At 35.8% G+C, this 22,036-nt stretch overlaps 1 protein-coding gene across 2 annotated transcripts in view; it reads left to right on the forward strand.

The window, feature by feature from the left end:
* The first annotated feature begins 2,977 nt into the window (after nucleotides 1-2,977).
* The window catches only part of NYAP2 (neuronal tyrosine-phosphorylated phosphoinositide-3-kinase adaptor 2), a 250,148-nt gene continuing 231,089 nt past the window's right edge, over nucleotides 2,978-22,036 (forward strand). Inside the window, exons 1-3 of one of the 2 annotated variants that reach the window (XM_081052852.1) lie at nucleotides 2,978-3,097; nucleotides 3,401-3,886; nucleotides 11,581-11,818. In XM_081052852.1, coding sequence (XP_080908978.1) covers nucleotides 11,598-11,818 — 221 coding nt within the window. In that variant the 5' untranslated portion in view covers nucleotides 2,978-3,097; nucleotides 3,401-3,886; nucleotides 11,581-11,597. Of the gene's footprint in view, nucleotides 3,098-3,319; nucleotides 3,887-11,580; nucleotides 11,819-22,036 lie in introns of those variants that run through there. The other variant, XM_081052851.1, reaches the window with a different exon arrangement.

Consider the following 22,036-nt stretch of genomic DNA (forward strand, 5'->3'; position numbering starts at 1 on the left):
AGTGTTAAAATAATGTTGCTAACCTTTTTGGATATCAGAGGGATTATTCACTATGAATTTGTACCAACTGGACACAGTTAACCAAGTTTACTATTTGGAAGTGCTGAAAAGGCTGCGTGCAAAAGTTAGACAAAAACAACCTGAACTTTTCTCCAACAATTCATGGTTCTTGCATCGACAATGCACCAGCTCACACGGCACTGTCTATGAGGGAGTTTTTAGCCAGTAAACAAATTACTGTATTGGAACACCCTCCCTACTCACCTGATCTGGCCCCCAATGACTTCTTTCTTTACCTGAAGATAAAGGAAATATTGAAAGGAAGACACTTTGATGACATTCAGGACATCAAGGGTAATACAATGGCAACTCTGATGGCCATGCCAGGTAAAGAGTTCCAAAATTGCTTTGAAGGGTGGACTAGGCACTGGCATCAGTGCATAGCTTCCCAAGGGGAGTACTTTGAAGGTGACCATAGTGGTATTCAGCAATGAGGGATGTAGTACTTTTTCTAGGATGAATTTGCTAACTTAATTGCCAGACCTTGTATGTTTCCAGAGAAGAAAATGCCTGATCAGTGGACACTGTGGCCTGGGATGAGGAGAGAGTGGGATTGAGAAGATGGGGGTTGAAATAATTTGATGGTTCCCAAGCCTTGTTTTGTGAAAAGAAAGAAAAAGAATGGGGGAGTAGGAGGTAAGAAACACACTAATCATAAATTTTCCTAAAACTGAAAATATTAAATTTAAAAGACTACACATTATCAAAAATATGTTCTCCTTACTCTTTTGGGATATAAATCCCTACTATTGGAATTTTTGTGGTAAAACATGACAGTTTCATTTTGTAGTTAGTAACTGTATGTCAGTCTTTCCTCACTTTAATATTTGTGATTATCCTGGCCCATGAAAATAGGTAATAGAACCATTGTGTTGGCCGAAGATGACGAGATGCAGTCAGCCCAATGATCTTGGATGCTAATTCCAACGAGCCAATGATTATGAGGCCTGAAGCAAGTCAATATACTTATCTTGGTATCAATTGTCTCATTTGTAGAGACGAGCTTTACACTATTCAAGCTCCCTGTAGTTAAAAAATACAGCCCCCTTAGCCTGATAGCTTTGTCAGTTATGATAAAGTATTTCCACTTCCTAATCTGTCTGTCATATAATTTCCTTATAAAGAATCTTTTCTGCTTTTGGTCATGTGCTGAAAGACAACTTCCATGAGAACACTTCACTACCGAACATAATGACACATGACTGAACCTCTTGATAACAGTGTGGTGGCTGCTACTAGTTTGTAAGTGGTACTCGAGGCCCTTTTCTTTTCCACAATGTGCAAAGTTTTTAGAATCTTCATAAGGCAGAGAAGGAAAGAAAAAGTGGATATAGAGGGGAAGAGAGTGAGAGGGGGAGAGGGAGAGAGGGAGAAAGACAGAGAGAGAGAGAGAAAGAGAGAGAGAGAGAGAGAGAGAGAGAGAGAGAGAGAGAGAGAGAGAGAGCCTCTCTTTCCGGGTTATATGTCCCTTTCTTCTTTTCATCTATCTAGTCTTCTAGCATGCATTAAACAGATGTACTGTTCCAACCAAAAAGTAGATGCACAAAGAACAGGAAAAATGACATTTAGGACAGGTGAAAACTGAAAGTCATGTGAAGTGTTGATTTTATTTTCCCCCAGATACTTACAAGTTAAAAAACCAAAATTTGCAAAACAATAGTACAGTCCCCGATGGTGTTTAAGAATCAAGAAGGTGAACTTAAGTTTATAATTTCTTTTATTGTCTGTTGAAGCATGAAAAATTACTTTACATCTAGAACAAATTTTTCTAAGAAATTAGTTATGAATTTAGAGTTTAGGATAACTCTTGGTAAAATCAGCTTGCTAGTAGAGATAATTTGCAATAACAATTGATGGGAAAGAATGTAATGGAAAAATACCTACAGGTCACTATTGAATAAGTTCATTTTTTTTCTCCAAATTGACGTTTTAGTTTGAATTAAACAGAGACCTACCAGTTATTGTTACTTTTACCATAGTACCAACGTACACATTAAAACATTTACATTATACTTCATTATGCTTTTTACTCTGAGCAAAAGCAAGTTAGATTAAACATTTGGGACTTGGTGTGTGTGTGTGTGTGTGTGTGTGTCTGTGTCTGTGTGTACACACATGTATATGTATACACATACATAAGTTGTGTACATAACATTCACTATATTTGTATATTCAGATGGAATTAAGAACAGAATGAGGAGAGTCCTCAGGAAATGCAGGAAATAGGATGACTTAAATAATTTAATCTGTGAGTATAGGAATTAGTGACATGCATGCCACAGTTAATGTATGCCTTATTTTTGTTGGAAAAAAATGCTCTCCAGGCAAGACCTTTATTTGACATATGTGTAAACTGTGCATGTTCTTTCTAAGTGGGCTAGTTTTGTTCTCATGCCATGGGAGCAGGTGGCATGAAGCTGTTTTGATGAGGTTAAAAGGCTCCTCCCCTCTTTCCCCAAGCAGCAGCCTGAAGTGCGTCAGTAGTAATTGTGTGCCTGGTTCGGCTGTGCTGGGCGGGTGGAGACAAAATTGATATCAAATAAGGGTATTAAACTGAGATGTGGATGTTCCATTTAAGTTGTTGCTCATTTTCATTAGCCATGCCAGGGGTGAAAAGCTTATAACTTAAACATCCTCTGTAGTGAAAACATTTTTTTTTTCCTGATGGATTTATATTTTTCTTCTCCATATAGACTGAATGAGTGTTTTAGTGGATATAAATGAAGGGGTTTCTTTATCCTCTTTTCATTTTATTATTTACTAATCAGACTTCAGCTCAGATAGATAAAAGAGAGAGGTTCTATTGCCTAGATGGGAGGCCTTTAACGAGAAGGGGAGGCCCCAGGGAGCCGAAATCCGAAGTAGAACGATGCTGCTTTCGGGTTTCTTCTCATTTCTTCAGTTGCTTCTTCCCCTCCTTTTTCCAACGGGCCTAGTGAGCAGGAACTATCCAAGGTGCTAGAATGCCGGCAGCTTTGCCGTTCAATGCAGGCGGATCGCAGAAAGAGAGGAGAGAGATTACTGCTTATTTCAGAAGGTAGGTTCTTTGTTTCAGAATCCCTGATTAATCAGCAGCAGCATCAACAGACTAAGGCAGCTGGAGAGGAGAGAGAAAGAGAAGCAGGAAGGGAGGGAGTCAGGGGCAGGGAGGGAGGGAGGGGAGAGAGAGAATGAGAGAGAGAAAGCTGGTTGTCACGGGGGAGGGACCATGCCACAAGCTAGGCTGCTCCAAACCTTCTGTATGTAAGTGGCAATGAGAAAGAGCATCCTTTTGGCTGAAAGGAGACATTTAGAGAGGATGTTGCTGATTTTTTGTTTTCATTTATTTTTGTCTTTACAGACTATAATCAAATGAGGCACCTTAGCCAGCCTGGGTGATTGTTTCGAGTCTTGTAATCATCTGGGTAGCAAAGTGGGTAAAAGCATTCAATTCCTTCCCTGCTGGACCTGGAAGGAGAGGGGCTCTGTGTTCCTCCCCACCCATTAGCTATGCCCTCTTTTCTCTGAATGTCGATTTAAGGAAGCAAGCACCTGTCTTCCGTCACCGTATCTTCCTAGAAAACTTTAAAGGCCATTTTATCTGATAGGAAGAACATCAAGAATGCTCTGATCTCTAGTGATGAAGAATCTGGGAGTGGACACTTTTCCCATCCAGATACAATGCACTTTAATTGAAGAAAAACTGAGCTGAACTACAAGTCTATTTGTTATGGTGCTGGATTACTCCTACAGAACTGCCCTGAGATCAACCGCGAGAGAGGGCTCTGACAGACACAAGTCACCTCCTGATTATTGCACTTACCTCTCCCTGGGGACTTAAATTTTGGTATGTATCTCATTTTTCACATTCTCTAAGCATGCTAATTAAATCCAGCACTAAATAGATCAAGCTATCTGGTTGTGAAATGGAATGGGTTTTAGCTGGGGATACTTAATGCTGAAGTTTGCATGTCTTATTAGGTGGAGCAGAAATAAAGCCACAGCGAAGGCATCCAGGGTATTAATGAGCTTCAGGCTATTTTGTATGCTCTTACCCACTTAGTTACATTACCACAGAAATGGTTAATCTAGATTTTCATTGGTAAAATAAGCCGTGATGAATTATTAAAAGCATTCAAAATATTTTCCGGGGTATTAATTGGCATTCATATTGTGTATGCTAGCTATTTATCTGCTATTCCACATCATAAATATTTTACAACAGTCTCTTAGCACTTTTGTGTTAGCTAAATTTTATGCCCCCCCCAAGAAAAGACACAGTATCCCCCAATAAAATACAAACTATTAGACAGACACCAAAGCTGAAACTGCTTCTTCTTAACTAGTTAAACATAAACTCTTTTCAGAAACATATATGTTTAATATCACACAATATCAGGATTATTTCATTAGTGTCATCATAATAAATATTTTCTATTGAACTTTAGGTTGACTTGTTTTGCTTGGGACACACACTTAATTTGTTGGAGTGTCTCTGTTCTAATTTTTCCAACTACCAACACTATTTTAAATACATGAAATGTAAGCATTTCAAACCCAGAAGAAATTTTACATGAAATAATATTATTCATTTTCATTAGAAAATGCTAAAGTTGCGTAGATACTGGATTTTTTATCTAAATATATTCCCGAAATAAAGGAATCCAATTGAAGACTTTACATGATGTACTTTTGGTCATTTTATAGTGCAAGAATTTATAAGCCAGTAGTGTGGAATAATTGTAGAGAACAAGTGAAAATGAATGTCTTTCCTAATTCTTCATAGTTTAAACAATGTTCCAACTTATTTTCTATATTGTCAAGTGGTAAACAAATTAATATGAGAAAATGTAAGCCACACGTGCCAAAAATTATTTTATTTTTTTTTGTGGGAAGTGCAACATATGTTTGACAATTCAGCAAAGAAGTGGACTCTGTGAAGGAAATTGACAATTTAGAAAATTAATGATAACAGACTTGAGCAAAAAAAATTTACAACTTTACAAGGTACTGTAGAGAAGTCCAAGGACTTGAAGCATCTATAAACTTTAGAGGGACAAGTGTAAAAATCCTAAACACTGAAAGATTGGCTATTGTTTTTGGGGAAAAAAAAGACAACAAGTAAGTCATAGACTCCCAATTAGATGATTTGCATTGTAGCTGCAGTCAGCAATTTATTATACTGACTATATCTACTTTGCAAATGATGCCTTATGAGCTTCTGGAAACATGTGGCCAAAAGCTCAAAAAAGTACCTCAGCCATTGACATTTTGTGTGAATCCCTAATATTAGTGGAAATGTGCAATCTTTTTGTACCATGGGTAAATAGCTCCATGACAACCTGGAAGTTGGGGCGGAAATTCTAATTTATGATGCTGCTACATTAACATGATTTATGCCCATTTTACCCATTTTGGGAAGGGAGATAGTGGAAATAAACTCACTCCAAAGTAATCTGCTTTCTGAGGAAAAAAAGCAATCAGTGTCTTTGTAGTCACTTCAACAAGCTTTTTTGGTTTTAACTCTAACATTTCCCATTTTGGTCAGAACAGCTGCATTTTAATGACAGTGAGGATGAGAAACTGAGCATGACAGTTTGGGGGCTTGAGGGTGGGATTTCAAGGATAATCAAAGTGAAATTGCAGGACTGAATTTTGACAAACTGTATATAAGATTTTATCAGAAAAACAATTTTGACATGGTTTACATGGGTTGTGGATTATAACCAGGCAATCTAGTCTGTTGATTTTGTCCTATGTGAAGTCACAAAGTAGGAATTAATTTGCATGCATATTTACATATGTATGTGAATCCTGATTATTTAAGTCCTTATATTTTCACAATGTGTTTTCAAATTGGTCTGAGTACATGCAAAAAAATGTAAAAGACCTTTATTTTCTTCTATTGAACAAAATAATAGTCAAAATTGCATTGGGAAACTTTTATTTGGATGAATCAATACTACTGGGCAAAATGGAATCCTCTCTCTCAAAGGAGATGCAGGGATTGGAATGGGAGGGAAAATTAAATTTTAATAACTCAAACTGTAATAACTTCCTCACAGCATTAAGACAGGTGTGGTTTCAAAACCTCAGAAATAAGTAAGTGGTGGAGACTAGAAAACTTTCCCACATGCAAATAAACTGAAAAACATAAATGAAATGATGGCAAACTGTCTAGGTTTTCCACCTGGAGATTTATTCCCACTATGTATTTTGTTTTTCCCAGATAACAAAAATAACATTATAATAATAACACAGAATAAACTTTATTATTTGTTAGCTTCTAGGGTTGGCCATGACCTAAAATTTAAGAAGCTTCTCATAGAGCTTCAAGAAATGGGGAGTAGGTCTCTCCCAAGCAAGTGGTTTTTCTTCCTCTACCACTCAGTTGATGTGCAAAATAACTGGATGAGTGGAGATTTTACAACTTGCCTTAGAAAACTAAAGTTTTAGATGGAGAACAGTTCCATTTCAGAAATTCTGAGTAAATACTTTAAAAAGAAAAAAAAAAAAGAACCAGCACCCATGGAGGCTCATGGACTAATTAACTCACAGATGACACTGGTGTACTGGAACCCTGCTTTTGGTAAAGGGTGGTAAATGATCCATGCCTGAGAAATGTGTGTACACAGCTATCTGAGCCTGTCCTTAACAGAGCCAGAGTGGTTAATGTCACAATGCATGAAATTACACTAAAGGAAGAATTTGTCCTGAATTTTAAGAAGAGGAGAAAGAAATACTTTAACATGTATGAGAATATTCTTGCTTAATATTTATCTGACCATTTTCCTACATCTTGTTTTCAACAACAGCCTGCATTTAATATGGATTCTCTGTTCTATGGGGAACCCAATCTTGACATCAGTTAGTGCCACATTAAAGATGCTTTGGTAAATTGAGACCACACAAAATTGGTACCTTAATTTACAAAAGGAACAACCCATGTAAATATATGATCTTTAAGTTCTTGCATACACTTATTTCTCAAAAATATGAGCTTCCCCCCCCTTTTTTTGTCTTTAACACACAAAGTCATGTAGTGTCTCAGCTCCTTGAGTTCCTTGGATGCAAGTACTGGCTACAGAAAGAGAAAGGAAAAGTGATTTTTAAAATATTTCTATGGGTTCCATTTTGATATTCTTATGTATATTTTATGTTCCACATGTATATATACTAGATAATTTTATTTCAGTGGAAACATTTTAAAGAAATATAATGCTACTTTCAGCTCCAGGTTCAGCATCGGAAGGTATAGTGATGGTTTTACACAAAAGAACATAAAGAAATGGTTAATTCAGTAATAAGTTAAGTGCTTAGTGCTTTAAATATAACCTGATTTTCACCAGTGTAAATTGGTGCATCTTAGTTGAGTACAGTGAAATTTCAAATTTTGGGAAGTGTCACAATATTATTCAAAGTTATCTTTAGGAAGGGCGTGGTTAACAGGAACTGAATTTAAAAAGTGAAAGAATAAAAGAAAATAAAGCTGAGAAATTAAACACCCAGTTGTATTTAAGCCAAAATATGTAGCTTTTATAAGCATAACAATGATTTTAAATATAGTAATCCAGAAATTAAACAAAAGGAATCTTTTACAAATGAAGAATCCAGTGGTGGAAAAAAAGGAGTAAAGTGAAGACATGTTTACCTGTGATCTGTATGGGAATTCTGATCTCAGTCATTTTAGGTTTTTCCTCAGGGGAGTCCCTGACGTAAATTTTACATATTGGCCACAACTTCCAAGAAAAAGAACACACTCACGTAAGTCTTACACAATTTGAATCAATACTGTGCTTTCCAAATAAAACATATTTGCCTGTGGATGAAGATCACAGATGCCAGCTTTCAACCAATGCTCGTGGAGGCAGAGGGAGCTAAAATGTCTAATTTGTTGTGAGCAAAAATGGCTGCAGACACATACCAGTTCAAGTAGAAGCACTGAATGTAGAAATGCAAGGTTTTCCCTTCAATCTCACCCACTCTGTTGTCATAAATATCCCATGCAATAATTTGTGGTCTTGTAAGTTAGACTGATTGTGAGATATCTAAAGATGCTACCTGAAGGAAATGTCCCATTTGCAACTTTAGGAATTAGATGTTCAAGACAAGCCTTCGTAGAATGCTTGTATATAGGATTTTCATCCAAGGGCCAGAAAATAACTTGATTTACTATCTCACAGTCAAAAAACAGCCAAGTTTTTAGTGGTGAAAAAAGACCTGATTCAATATCTACCTTAGCCATAAATATAAATTTCCGAAAGATAAACAGATTTATGATACACTTGTTTGTGGGTTCTCACTGCATCGAGTGGTAGCAGTTGTAATAAGGTAGGTAGACATTTAACATATAGTTCACTTTTCTTTACTGTTCAGTTGCCTAAGAAACAATTTTTGTCTTGTACGGGTGGAGTCTGAATGTTCCAGAAATGGGATGAGCCTGGTGATTGATAAGTCCAAAACCTTTAATATCTAGATGTGGACGAACCAGGAAAATAAAATGGGGCAAAATGGATAAAAGACCTGTGTAATGTTATGACTAATAGCCGTAGTCTCATTTATTGAACACTTATATGCATTTTCTAACTAAATCATCACAACAACCTAAGGATGGAAATACTATTCCAACCACCATTTTATAAACATGGAAACTCAACCTTAAAGAGGTTAAATAATTTGCACATAGTCAGAGATCTATGGGTGATTTAGCTGGGGGTTTTAGGCCATACTGCTCAACTTTTCAGCTATGCCTTTCAAGACTGCCTCACTGCTCATCCCTCCCTTACATTAAAAAGTCCATTTTTATTTTTGAAGACTAGATACAATTTTTCAAAAGTTTTTTTTGTTAATTTTTAAAAATGGTGATCATAAACCATGACAAACCAGTGAATGTCACCACTGCCACCTGAATCAATGCCCTTGTTGTACTGTATTGCAATTGTTTATTCATTGTGCATTTATACTGCAGTGTGATGGGCTAGACAAACACAATTTTGCCTTTCTCAGTGCCTGGTTCATAACAAATGCTCAAGAAATACTCGAATAAAATAAATGATTGTAGAAGCAAACATTTCTCTAGAACTAGATGACATAAGCATGCTCAAAAGTTTTACTAGATTTTATTATTGATTTTCATCCCAATTTTCATCTTAGTTTCAAAAAATCTTATAATACAAATTTTCCATAGTACAAATATTTATGATATGATTATTTAATATTTTCTCAGAATAATTTGAAAGACCATTCAGTAATAGTACATTTTCAGAGGTACACAATTATCTTGTTAATTGTTAATTGTTAACCTTGTTAATTGTTTGGAATGCATAAATTGTATAAATAATTACTGGTGTCCTTTGGATGGGAGGGAAACTTAAAGGAAGAAATAAAAACCTGTGGGTAATGCCTCACACATGGGAAATACACAGTTTTGCTCTAAGGCACAGGGAGAGTGATCGTCTTCCACCCTGAGGCATTACTTCTAGAATCCTTGTAATACTGACTTGGCTTGCTTAAATATGGTAGAATTAATTGCTGTAAAGTTATGCAGATCTTTTTTTATCCAGGCACACCTAGTGCTGAAGTCCTTGGCAGAAGGGAATTTTCAATAATGGCAATGCTTTAGTTCTCTGGGAATCATGTTCTTATATGTCTTTCTCCAAAATTGCAATTATTTGTAACAGTAATTTTCTATTCCTCTGTGTGTCCACCACGTAAGCATCTAATCTGATGGACTGATATTAAAATACAATTGATTATGTAGATAGTTGGAATTAAAAGACCATTTCATTTGTCAACCTATTATAGATTTAAACCAAACCAAACATAATACGACTTAACATAAAAAAAAAAAAATCATGAGTCAACAAATAACTGTTCATATCCTCTAGTTTCAAAAATTTCATATAGAATGGGGAATAAATATATACTTAAATTCAGAGTCAATTTCAAATAATGTATGGATTGACTGGCAGTTAAAATGCTAATAAACTGTGATAAGAAGTGAAGTTTCCATAGCTACAACACAGGTTATGGAACATGATTATACTTGTAAAAAAATCAGAATAAAATGATTTGTAATGGCGCAAATGAAAGTCTGTGACTTCAACAAATAGTTGGACTAATATTTTTAAAATATCCTTTGGAGACTTCTGAAGATAGTAAAAAGATGTAAAGGTAATTTATAATTTTTAAATGGCCACATATTTCCCCTTGTTAATCAATTTTGCTTTAGGTTTTCCAACCTGCCTCAATTATACCACTTTCCTAGACTATTACAGTGAATATGTAATTGAGGACAGTAAGCCTTATTAAGCTAGGAGGGTAACATATCTATCTTGTGTGTAATTAATTAAACTTCAGTTCTAGTTTTGATTGATTAAAGCACGATTTCTTTATCCCCTGGCTTTATTGATTCCTATGATTCATTGGATACCTCTACTTCAAGACATGCTGATTTTCATAGCCTGCTGGTTTTCTATCCCCCATTCATCTATACACATATATATTTTCCATTACTATTGCTGCCAGTCTTCCTCCTACACTTTTATTAAAATGATACTAGCTATCATTACTATGCGCTTACTATTATTGAACTTCATGCTAAATTCTTTACAATCATCACCTCTCTTAATCTTCACAACAGCAGGAGGTAGGAGAGATTATTTCCATCCTTTTATAGGTAAGTGTAATATATATTAGTTGAAAGTCCTATGTTGTTGTTTTGATTTGATTTTGGTTTTCAGTAATCCTTTTTGTGCCCGAGGTTCTTAAACCTTCATGTAGCAATGATGATCACAGTTGTCACTGCCTGGATTACCAGATTGTTCAGGATTACCACAGTCCTGGTGATCTATGATATTTGAGTTAGGATCAAGGCACTATTCTGAAAAGAGCACCATTCTGAAAAATAATGGAAGATCAAAAATGGATTACTGCCAAGACAAATTACATTAGAAATGTCTATTTCCTTTCCTTCCTTGATGGCGGTTATATCCTGCATGAATAGTTCAGATTCCTAAAACTTAATTTAAAATTGTAAGGAAAAAACACACAATGAGAAAATTTGTTCCAAGTAATTATTTTATTTGAAATTGAACAGAAAAGTCCTAATGGTGATCAGAAACAAATGAAGCTTGGATCTGATATATCTTCGTGGTATAAGAACATGTTGTTGAGGAACAGAATCATAACTCTAATTACATGAACCAAACTTTTACCTTTCTACGCTACACTGTATTTGTACACCTTCATATTACCTTACACTGTATTTGTACACCTTCTTATTACCTTTCAATGCAAAAGCCTTGGCCTCTGTCCTGCTAATTTTGATTCTCTGAGGGAGTGTTTGCTACCCAGGCCACATTCATTTAATATTTACTTCAAATACTCTGATGGCTTATAATTTCTAATGAGACGTTGTCTCCAAATAGAGTCTACCAAAATCCTTGGAGTTTGGGGCTGACAAGATAATAGGAAGAATAAACAACACCTTGCTTTTATCTCCTCCCTTGACAAAGATAAAAATGCATTCTCATCCTACAGGAAGTGTTCCTTTTTACATGATATCCTCCAAGATGATGAGTTCTAATCCAGAGGAAGACCCTTTGGACACATTTCTTCAGTATATTGAAGATATGGGGATGAAGGCTTACGATGGTTTGGTTATTCAGAATGCATCAGACATTGCTCGAGAGAACGATCGCTTGAGAAATGAAACAAACCTGGCCTACTTGAAGGAGAAGAATGAAAAACGCCGAAGACAAGAAGAAGCAATAAAACGGTAAATATAAACAAAAGTATTCTGAGTTTTGTGCACACGAGGAAATCGGTGAGTTTTATAAAGGATGGGATGTTGTCACCAGGTCAAGAAGGGGACTGTCAAAGTTTGACTCAATGAGACCAATTGAAAATGGCACCTCAACTATAACAAAAACACAATGCATCTTACTGACAGGATCGTAACCTTAGTCACAGAAGTTATTTACTTGTGTGTTGTGCAGGTAGAGGTCAGAGGGGTGGGGAAATAATTCAGTTTCCTATAAAAAAAAGTTCATACTGAACAGTCTCTTGATAAAAGCCCAAGAGAGTACATAAACACTTTAAGAGCCAATGTTTGATGAAAATCCCCACCTTAATGGTCTTTGTTTATAGTTCTTACCTTATGATACAGTTCATCTTCTCCCTCAATTATTAAAAAGACTCGTCGATAATTAGAATTATATAAGTATATGAAGGCATGTAGAGCTCTCAGAATGTTCTCTCTGTGTGTTTTGTGGCTATTACAGCTCTTGTATAGCTATCCCAGGTTTATTCAAAGGAAAAAAAAAAACTTTTATACTTTAAAACTACAGCAAATGACTTATGCTGCAACATCTACAGCTACAAGTAGGTGAGCCCTAGATTGCAGTTTCCTGGGGCATTGAGACCAAAAGAAGGATACAGATCTTTTGATTTTTCAAAAGAATGTTGCAGTGATTTCAGTGTGTGTGTGTGTGTGTGGGGTGGTATTTTAAGGGGTACGGGTAGATACATGTGTTTAATGGAGTCCCGTTGTTTCTTTAACGGAGTCTGTTTACTAAGTACAAAGAGGCAGAAGTTAGGGAATTAATCAATATCTATTAGCTGGATAATTGAATAGTAATAGATAAGCTATTTTTTATAATTAGTTGGTGACTTTTTCATCAAATCTGGCATGAACACTTTTGCTTACTCTGTGAACATTGTGATATTAAGGAAAATAAATTATTACTTTAAGATGAAGTTTTCATTCTTATAAAGAAGTTAGGTAAGTATGCACTACTTCACTTATTTAATGACACATAATGTTATATGAGAAGGCCAGCCTGAAGGGGGGGGGAGATTTAGAAGAAAAATAGAAATAAATTTTGTGGAGGATTATTTTTTTCCCTCTGGACTATTACAGTGGAAATCTATTCTTTAGGTGGTATAAAAATGTTTGTAAAATTGCATACTGGATAAACAGAGTCACTATTCATAGTATATGTATACTTCAATTAATTTGTTGTTGGGAACTATGTTATTTTTAATTCTACCTAACTTTAGTTGGTATCAGATTCCTTTCTAGGAAACAGTAAATGTCCTCTCTTAGGACAGTTTTTTTTTTCTTTTCTGTGAAGTTTCTGATGGGCTTGTATGTGTATGTAAGCAGTTTATTTTACTTTTATGGTCTAAGTTTTTAAAATTCAAAACCAAAAAGGACAGGATACATAATTTCTGAAATAATTTCAGAAATCTAAAATTTCCTAAAATCTAAAATTTCCCACTCGTGCATTAAACCTCAGCGATTAATTCTTTTCTATCAGCATATAAACAGAATTATTTGCTGAATGATTTCATTAGGTTTTACCAAGCACCCACAGTGTGCTTCTCACTGTACTATTATCTTCCGTGTTTCATCAACAACCTTCAGCAGGTTTCTTTCTACCTAAAGATTCATAGATATTGTGACAGCAAAAATGGCCCATTTTAGGTGGTTTACTGTCAAGTGTTCAATGGGACATAAGCAACAATTCCAATGAAGTCTAAAGACCAAGGGACGGAAGCAAGAATTTAGGTAGTGAGAACAGCAAAGCCCTGTTAAGTGAGGTCCCGAAAATTCAGTTGTGTGAACTTTGATTTGGTACCTGCTAGACCAGTGAAGCAGTGTGTTTTAGAATTATGTTAGAAAGCATAAAAGGAAGGATAGTTCAGTTCACACATTTATTGAAGAAGTCCCAAATGATCTGGAGACATTTGTTTCCACTCACACCTCAGCAGAAGTTGAAAATTTAGTCTGCCCTGTTTGTGCATAGAGCAAAGGAGAGGAGTAAGTCACCTACCCTGTGTGTGTGTGTGTGTGTGTGTGTGTTCGTGTGTGTAATCTACATCAATGGTTTATTTGAAATAGTTCTTCTGAGCATGAGGGTTCTTTCTTGCATCAAATGAGTATATATACATATATGTATATGTATATATATATATATATATGTATATATATATATATATACACACACACACACACACATATATATATATATATACAATTAGATTAAGAGAAAAATGGGGAACCCATTGATAGCAGGAAGAAGCAAGAGTCTTCTAGGGTCCTACATTTGATAAGATAGGTATTCATTTACTCTGCATGGTTTCCATGGTATAATGTACTGGAAAATGCATGCCTGAAGCCAGGTTACTCTTAGGTTCCATAACTATGCTGCTTACAGGGCTATTGTTGCCAGAGTAGTTGGTGTTATCCACAGGAGGGTAATAAAGGTTTGTACTTTATGTCAGTGACCTAGGAATAGTGGGATTTTAGATGATAGAACCATTCAGAATTTATTATCATCTATACCCATACTATCCCTAGGTATGTGCATAGTTGAAGAATAAACCAACTTCTCAGGCATGGGGATACCAACGAGAGATAAACAGACTCCCAGGTCCTAGTAAAGTGGGCTTATGTTCAAGTTGAATTCTGACCCCACACCTGAAGTAAAGGGTAAGGCAGAGAGACTTTAATCCTGGAAGCAAGAAAGGACACTGAGCCAAGTGAGATAGTTAGGGCACCTCTCACCTGAGTTCAAGGTGACTAGAGGCAATTAGCCAACAAGGCACACAATATGTGACATGGTTGCTGATGCCCAAACTATAACACACGTTTTATGAGAGGAAGTACTCTATTTCTGTATACCGTTATTGAATAGAATCTAGAGCCTACAAATTGCTCAATAAACACTTGCTGTTAAATGTATTCATTGATTGGAGAAATATTTATTAAAATGTTGCTAAGTGTTCGAGAGCTTGATAAGATGGCAATGAGCAGAACGAAGTTCCTGGTTATAAGGGAACTACATTCTGAGAGAAGGGTGAAAGAGCCACACAGGAAACAAATGAGTGTGTGTAAATACATAAGACAGGCGGTAATAATGTTTTACACTGTAAACCAAAGCAGGGTAAAGGAGATTAAACACCGAGGCCAGGGAAGGCCTCTGGAAACAAACTACTTCTGAGCAGAGACATGAGATACTGGAAGCGTACTGCCAGCAATGTGAGCCGCATGGCTACCTGCGGGAAGAGAAAAATGTAGGAGGAGGTGACAGCAAGCTTGATGTGTTCCAAGAAGAGGATGAGGTGTTGTTTAGTCATCAAGGCAAAAACTAGGGGGGACACAAGTTCAGGCTGGTAGTGGCCCCCCGAGACATGCAAAGCCTTTTAAGCTCTTAAGTTTTATTCTGAAAGAGAAAAAAAAAATCATCGAAGAGTTTTGAACAGAGGTTTGGCATGCCCTAACTGAACATTTTACAAGGTTTCCTGTTTTCTGTGTTTTAGGTGTATAGGGCTTAGCCAGACGCAAGAAATCCAGAGAGAAAGCTTTTGCAATAATTCAGGTGAGAAATGATAGTGGTTTGGACTAGGATGGTAACAGTTAAGATGGCGTAAAATGATCAAATTATAGGCTCCATCAGAATTTTCTGATTCATGAGATCTACGAGTTGAGTAAGAGAAAGGAATTGAAGATGGTTCTCAAGTTTGTTTCGTTGCGGATTTTTGGATGTTATTCTTCCATTGTGTTTTGTTTTGGTTGAACAACTAGAAGAATGGTGATTACACTTAGCAAAATAATAAAAACTGGAAGAGGAGTAGGTTTAGGTTAAGTAGTGTGGAAATAGGAGCTCAGCTTTCCCATGCCAATTTTGTAAGCCCTTTTAGATATCCAAATGGAGAACTCTGGCTAGGCAGTTGGATCCGGGACTCGTGGTGGAGATCAAAGCTGCGATATAAATATAAGAGTCATATCCTATAGACTTCACAGTCATGGGCCTAGTTGAAAATACCTAGGACTTAAAAATAGATAGAGGTGACAAAAGCAATCATGACTGTTTTTTCAGGCACCTGATGGCTTACATGATACGAACAGTAGAAGAATCCAGTAAGAATAGCCAGGGTGAAAGAAAAGAGCCACAAAGGAGGGTGATGCCCCTGAGTGAAGTGACAGAAGTGATTAAAGGAGACAGAGAGTGATTTTACAGTGAGAGTAAATAGGATGAAGCTTGAGAACTGACTACCATTTGCCACATTGGTGTTACTGACAAAAACAGTTTTGGGGAGGGTTGGGGAAAAAACCCACTGAGGTTGTGTTCATCAAAGAGTGGGAAGAAAGGAATTGAAACAAAATATAGACAACTATTTTGAAGACTTTGCAGTTAAAAAACATTAAAAAAATATGAAGGGTAGTTGAAGGGGAAAGTGCGGTTTATGGTGAAAGTTTATTTTTCTATTTTTTTTCCTTTATGAAGAAAGAAAACCAGCTCATTTAAAATACTAGTATGTATAATTATAATAGGAAGGGAAATGGTAATAACTTAGGAGAGAGTAGACAAATTACTGTCATTACGTCCTTGAGTAGGTGGGGAGGGATGTGATCTAACGTTATTTTAGAGCAGACACTGCTGGGCCATGGTAAGAGAAGGGACACCACAATGTGTTGGTGACTGAATGATGAATAAATGAATGACTAACCCTGCATAAAATGGCCCCAAACCTGGCTCATCATATGCCAAAAACCATTTTATTATTGTATCCATAGTTATGTGATAAGAATTGAAAGATGTAGTATGTATCTTGCTATCAATCATGCTTCCCACTGTTTCTTACATGCTTTCCCCCCAATATTTTTCTGGAACCCTAAAGTGCAGACGTCTTTGGAAGGGAAAATATGCTAGTGAAGCCTGCTAAATTGTTGAGACTTCTCAAATGTCTTTAATTTTCAAAAGCAGGGTTCATGTACAGCATGAGGACATGGAAGTCTCTGGATATTGTTGGGGGAGGGGTTGGAGAGGAAAAGAGAAAGGAGCCAAACAAATGATGATTGGACAGGGGGAGGAGATTAACGGCCTTGCCTGACTTTGTGACAGGACTGGCTGTGGATATCTCAAATTACCCCATCTCAGTATCCATTGCAATGTCCAAATTCAATTTTATTTTGTTCATATGATGACCAGTCTCCTGGAGTTCTGACAGTTAAAAATATAATAATCTTTTATTTTATAGAAATCCTAACAGTATATATTTTTAGAATTGCTTCAACATTCCTATTAGGAATTATATTTTGAATATTTTTTGAAAACTCCACAACAAGATTCTAGTCACACAGGCATGTTGGGGTTTCAGGGAAGGCAAAAGTAGCAGAGTACTGACATCTAAATTCCACACATATTTTAATGTTGTTAACAAGCAATTTTCATCAAGTGGTAGAGAAAATTCAACATGACATTAATGAACACAGTCTAATCAATTAAAATTCTTTATCATGTCTGCTGGATGCCTTCTTTAATATATAGTATGATTGAATATATAGGCTGTAAATGCTGAAAATCTAAAGATGGGGCATGTTTGACCTTGAAAAGGCATTGATGATAATTCTCTGTGAAATATGCCAGTTGCAATTTCAGAAATGTGTAGACTGCCAAGGATTGCTTAAAAAAATGGAAATAGGATTTCTTATGATTGACCTTCTGGATCACATATGTGCTGAAATGCCTTTTGTGCTGAAGCTAGGAAGCTTAAAACACTGAGCTCTTAGAAAAAGAATACCCTCATCACTTTCTCAGTGTTCTAAGTCACTTAGGCTTTCTGAGTTTCCAATTCCTTATTTTTAAACTAACTTGAGCCACATGTCACTCCGAACTTTCTTGTTCCTTCACTTTTATTTCTCAAATGGGATTTTGCCAAAAAGACTTGTTGGGTGAAAAATTCTAAATAAATACAAAGATACTGTTGTTGCTTTTCTTAACAGCTCCAAATAATTTTTGGTGAGAAATACTTAAAAGAGAAAAGTTAATGGAGAATAAAAACTTATTTCAGTAGCTCATTATTTCTGCTATTTTAAATCCTAATGGTTTTGTGCAGGCACTGTTAAATGAGATTTAATTTTTATTAAAACACCTATAAGACAACAAGCACACAAAACCTACAGCTTCAAACAAGGGAGCTCAGTCGAGATAGGTTACAAAATTCTGGTTTGTCACCTGTGGGCATGAAAAGGGACTTTTAAGAAAGAGGCACCATGGGCATAGTGCACCATTGACTCCGTACAGGCACTAGCCACTAAGAAGGAGGAAACTGACCAATGAAACAGAGTTTCTCCATAAACAACCTGTAATGCAGTTCCTGTGAACATCAGGCATGCTGTGAAGATTCACTACTTAAAGGTGCCACCTCATTTAGGACATCAAATGAAGATATTTCCTGAAGAGGATGGACAATCAAAAGATCATCTGGTCTACCAAAAGCACACTTAAGTTTGAGGCTTCCTTTCAGGTACCTTTTTCTTTCTGGATTCTGGAACTAGTCTCTTTGCTGTCTCATTTTATTATTTGCCACAGTATTTAAAAAGCAATACAGGAAATATCCCTTAAATAAAAAGCAACAAGAAAATTTGTTTCCAGTACATATTTTTGTATGTTTTCTGTTATAGGAAAGGGCTGTTTATTTTTTTTTTTTTCGGTGTTTCTTTTTTTTTTTTTTTTTTTTGTTGTTGTTGTTTTAATGAAACAAATGCTATATTAGTGAAATTCTCTTAAACATTGCAAGTCTGGAAGACAGCTCTTGACTTTAGCAAAGTGGTCCTGACACAAAGGACTACTTAGGCTGATTAGGAACGTCTCTATTCCCTGTGGATGCCCTCAAGGGATCCATATTAGGTTATATTTCCTCTTTAAAAGTGACAGTCAGAAATAGAATTAGATTACTTACAGTTCTTTTAAAAATACATGCAATTTTATTTAGTATGTATACTTTGAAGCTATTTCTATTTGAAGGTTTCAGTATTTCCGTTAGTCAAAGAGAAACAAAGGATCACTGAAATCTATTCTTTAGACTACAAAGAAAAAGAAGTAAAAATAAACACAAAGGAAATATTTGCTTTTCCTTTATTAGAGCATTACTATCTAGAAAGTAAATGGTTATGATACCAAAGTTTTGAACTGGTTAAAATTTAAATGATTACTACCCAAAGACATAATTATACCAAGAGCTCTTATTGGAGGCATGTTAACAGTTACATAAATCCTCTTTAGATAGTTATGGCTTCTGGAATCATACTCATGATTTGTGGCAGAAGACTTTATGGAAATAAAGAGCATTTATGGAAGTGCATTTTCGGGAATGACATATCCATTCAATGCAGCATGAATAGCTACTTTGTCAGGAATAGGTAATCTGATTTGAGTTTGTTTTAATTGGAGACACACAGAAAAATGAAATACCCTATTTGTATATCAAAACACATGTTGAAGCATCATTGCTTAGTTGAAATGAGGACAGTTGGATGAACTAGGGTTCAGAAACAGAACTCCATCAACTTTTAGAAATATCCTCCAGCTAGTCTGAGAATATTTAGAAATACTCTATACCTAGCCTAGAAATACCCTATAGCTCCTATGCTTAGAGTATAGAAAATAAACCCCAAAAGCCCTCAGTCATACTCCTGTCTAGAATTCAACTCAAACCAGCCGTATGTCAGTCTTGCTAGAGTGAATCAGCTGATCTGATCTGATGTGAATTTCTGACCTAATTTTGCTGTAGGACTCAGTACTCAGGCAGAGAAAACAAGGTTAATGTGTTGATAAGGGGGTGAGATTAAGCAGCAGACAGTACCTTAATAACCCTCTCTAATTTCAGCTTCCTCTTGTGTCTGTGATTAATTCCAGTCACTTTTCTATTAATCATTTCAGAGGACCACAAGCTGCTTTGCTTGTTTTTATGTTAAAATTGCTCATCTGAATTTTCTTTTTTCAAAACTAAACAAGATATCCAGATATTGGAGTAATTTTGGTTACAATGCCAAATGCATGGGGAGATTTTTATTCATAGAATCATATGATTAGAAGAGAGAATTCAATAACTCATCTGTCCATCCCTTACTGACCTTTGTTAAGCCGGAAGTCAAATAGACTAGGCTGGTCCTAAATAAATCGATTTATTAAAAGTGTTCTATTTTTTTTTTCAGTGCTAGTGGGAAAACTTAATAGTAATCAGCATATATCTATGAACACTACTTATACTCATTAATATTACTTTCTCTGCTTAACCTAAAGACACGACATTTGTCCATTTTGGCTATTGTGCCATTTCACTTTGTAAGTCAAAATGGAGTCTGTCCTGCTGGACTACTATTTTCAATAACAGTCACCACAGTCCTAAGATAATTAATATAAACTTTAGCATTCACCTATTTACAATTCACGTTGCATCTATATTTGTCATAGGGGCGACTTTTGGTTTTTAATTTAGTCACTTTCCAGGACAGAGTAGAGGCTACCTATAGAGAGAGGGACCTTTGTTTAATGGCTCATGGTTAGGCAATCCTCCTTCTTTTTTTCACATACCTTTTTAAGAGCCGTTTATATTTTTGCTTCTTTCTACTTTAATTACATTCTGGACCTAATGTTGACTTTTCATTTTAAAGAAGCTCAGTGTCTGTTTTAAAGTTGAAATAAATGGACAGATGTTGGCAAAGGGAGGGGTTTTCAGAACATAGCCTCATATGGACTGCCAGTCAGCATGAAAATTAAACTCTTCTTATACTGAGGAAATTTCAGTCAAGAGTGGACCTTCCAAACGTCCAAACCTATGGCAACCTGAATGATCGAAAAGAAACCCATTGGAAAATTTAAGGTAATCTCTCTTTTAGAAGTAGTGTTAAATATTTAGAAATGGTTATAGGTTAATTGGATCGTAGTTTTCAGTCCAAGGCTGTTTCTTGTACTGTTCAGGCTATTAGAGGACATTCTCAATCTTTACCTAAACATGATCTCTGAAAATGTTCAGAAGCCCAGATAAGAGAAGGGAATTATTATAGAGCAAGGCTATCAGTCAGGGGACTTTTTTTTTTCTTTTTTTTTCTTTTTTTTTACTCCTTAAAATGCAGTATGGCTTAGACAACATGTCTAACATAACAAATGAAGCTGCTAGAGTAGAGACTGGGCATGCTAATAAAACAGCTCCAAGGTTTCTGTCCAACCTTGAGGTAGCCTGAAGAAAACATCTTCATTATAAATTTATGGGTCACCTTGAAATGAATTTTAATCATGAATTGATAAAAGCAAAATCTCAAGGCCCCTCCCAAGATGAATCTTAGCTCAAACCACATGCTTGTAGTTAAAAGTTATTCTCAATAACATCCATATTTGGAAATGCATGACAGAATATTCATATCCATGCTAGAATGTGAATATAACTAGTGTGCCAGGAAGCAAAGGAAAAAAAATACCGTTTTTTTTTTAAAGACCTTTCAATAAGATGTACAAGGATGATGTTTTAAAAATAAAAAAAAGGACCAGCATTTAAAATCCATTACTTTAATTAGTAAATTGCATTTTAGCCTTTGATTTGGAGCTAAGTGTACCACTCAGCATATCCTGATGTTTGAATAAGAAATGAAGTGGTTCAGCAGCGAGGATGAACATTGCCAAAGAGACTTCTGTATTTGCTGTTAGGCTGAGATCTATATGTGTCGCATAGCTATTTTGTTTCCATATCAAGTTTTTCATTAAGCCTTTATTGAACATCTATTCCAAGTCAGGCATTGTTGTAGGTGCTTGCGATAAAGCAGTGAACAAAATAGTAAATAACACTTGCCCTCATGGGATTTATGATTTGGTGTGGATGGCGTGATGGAGACAGATAATAAACAAACAAGTGAAGTGTAATGTAAGTTAAAATGTGATGAAGAAAACTGAACTAGGGAATGGGGGGCTTAGGAGTGTGGGGAGAGTGCAATTTTTAATAGGTTGGTGAGAGAAAGTCTCAGTGAGGATACCACATTTGAGTAAAGACCTGAGATAAATGAAGGGAAATCCACTTATTATTTAATTGGATGCACATCTTTTAAAGTATCTTTGGACACTTTTCTGTTCTTTGGTATTCCAATCAACCCTAAGTTGGTATTCCAACCAATTCTAAAATGGAAATGTGGAATAACCATGAGTGTGTGGGT

The sequence above is a fragment of the Rhinolophus hipposideros genome (genome assembly GCF_964194185.1).
Source record: "Rhinolophus hipposideros genome assembly, chromosome: 6".
Classification (NCBI taxonomy): Eukaryota; Metazoa; Chordata; class Mammalia; order Chiroptera; family Rhinolophidae; genus Rhinolophus; species Rhinolophus hipposideros.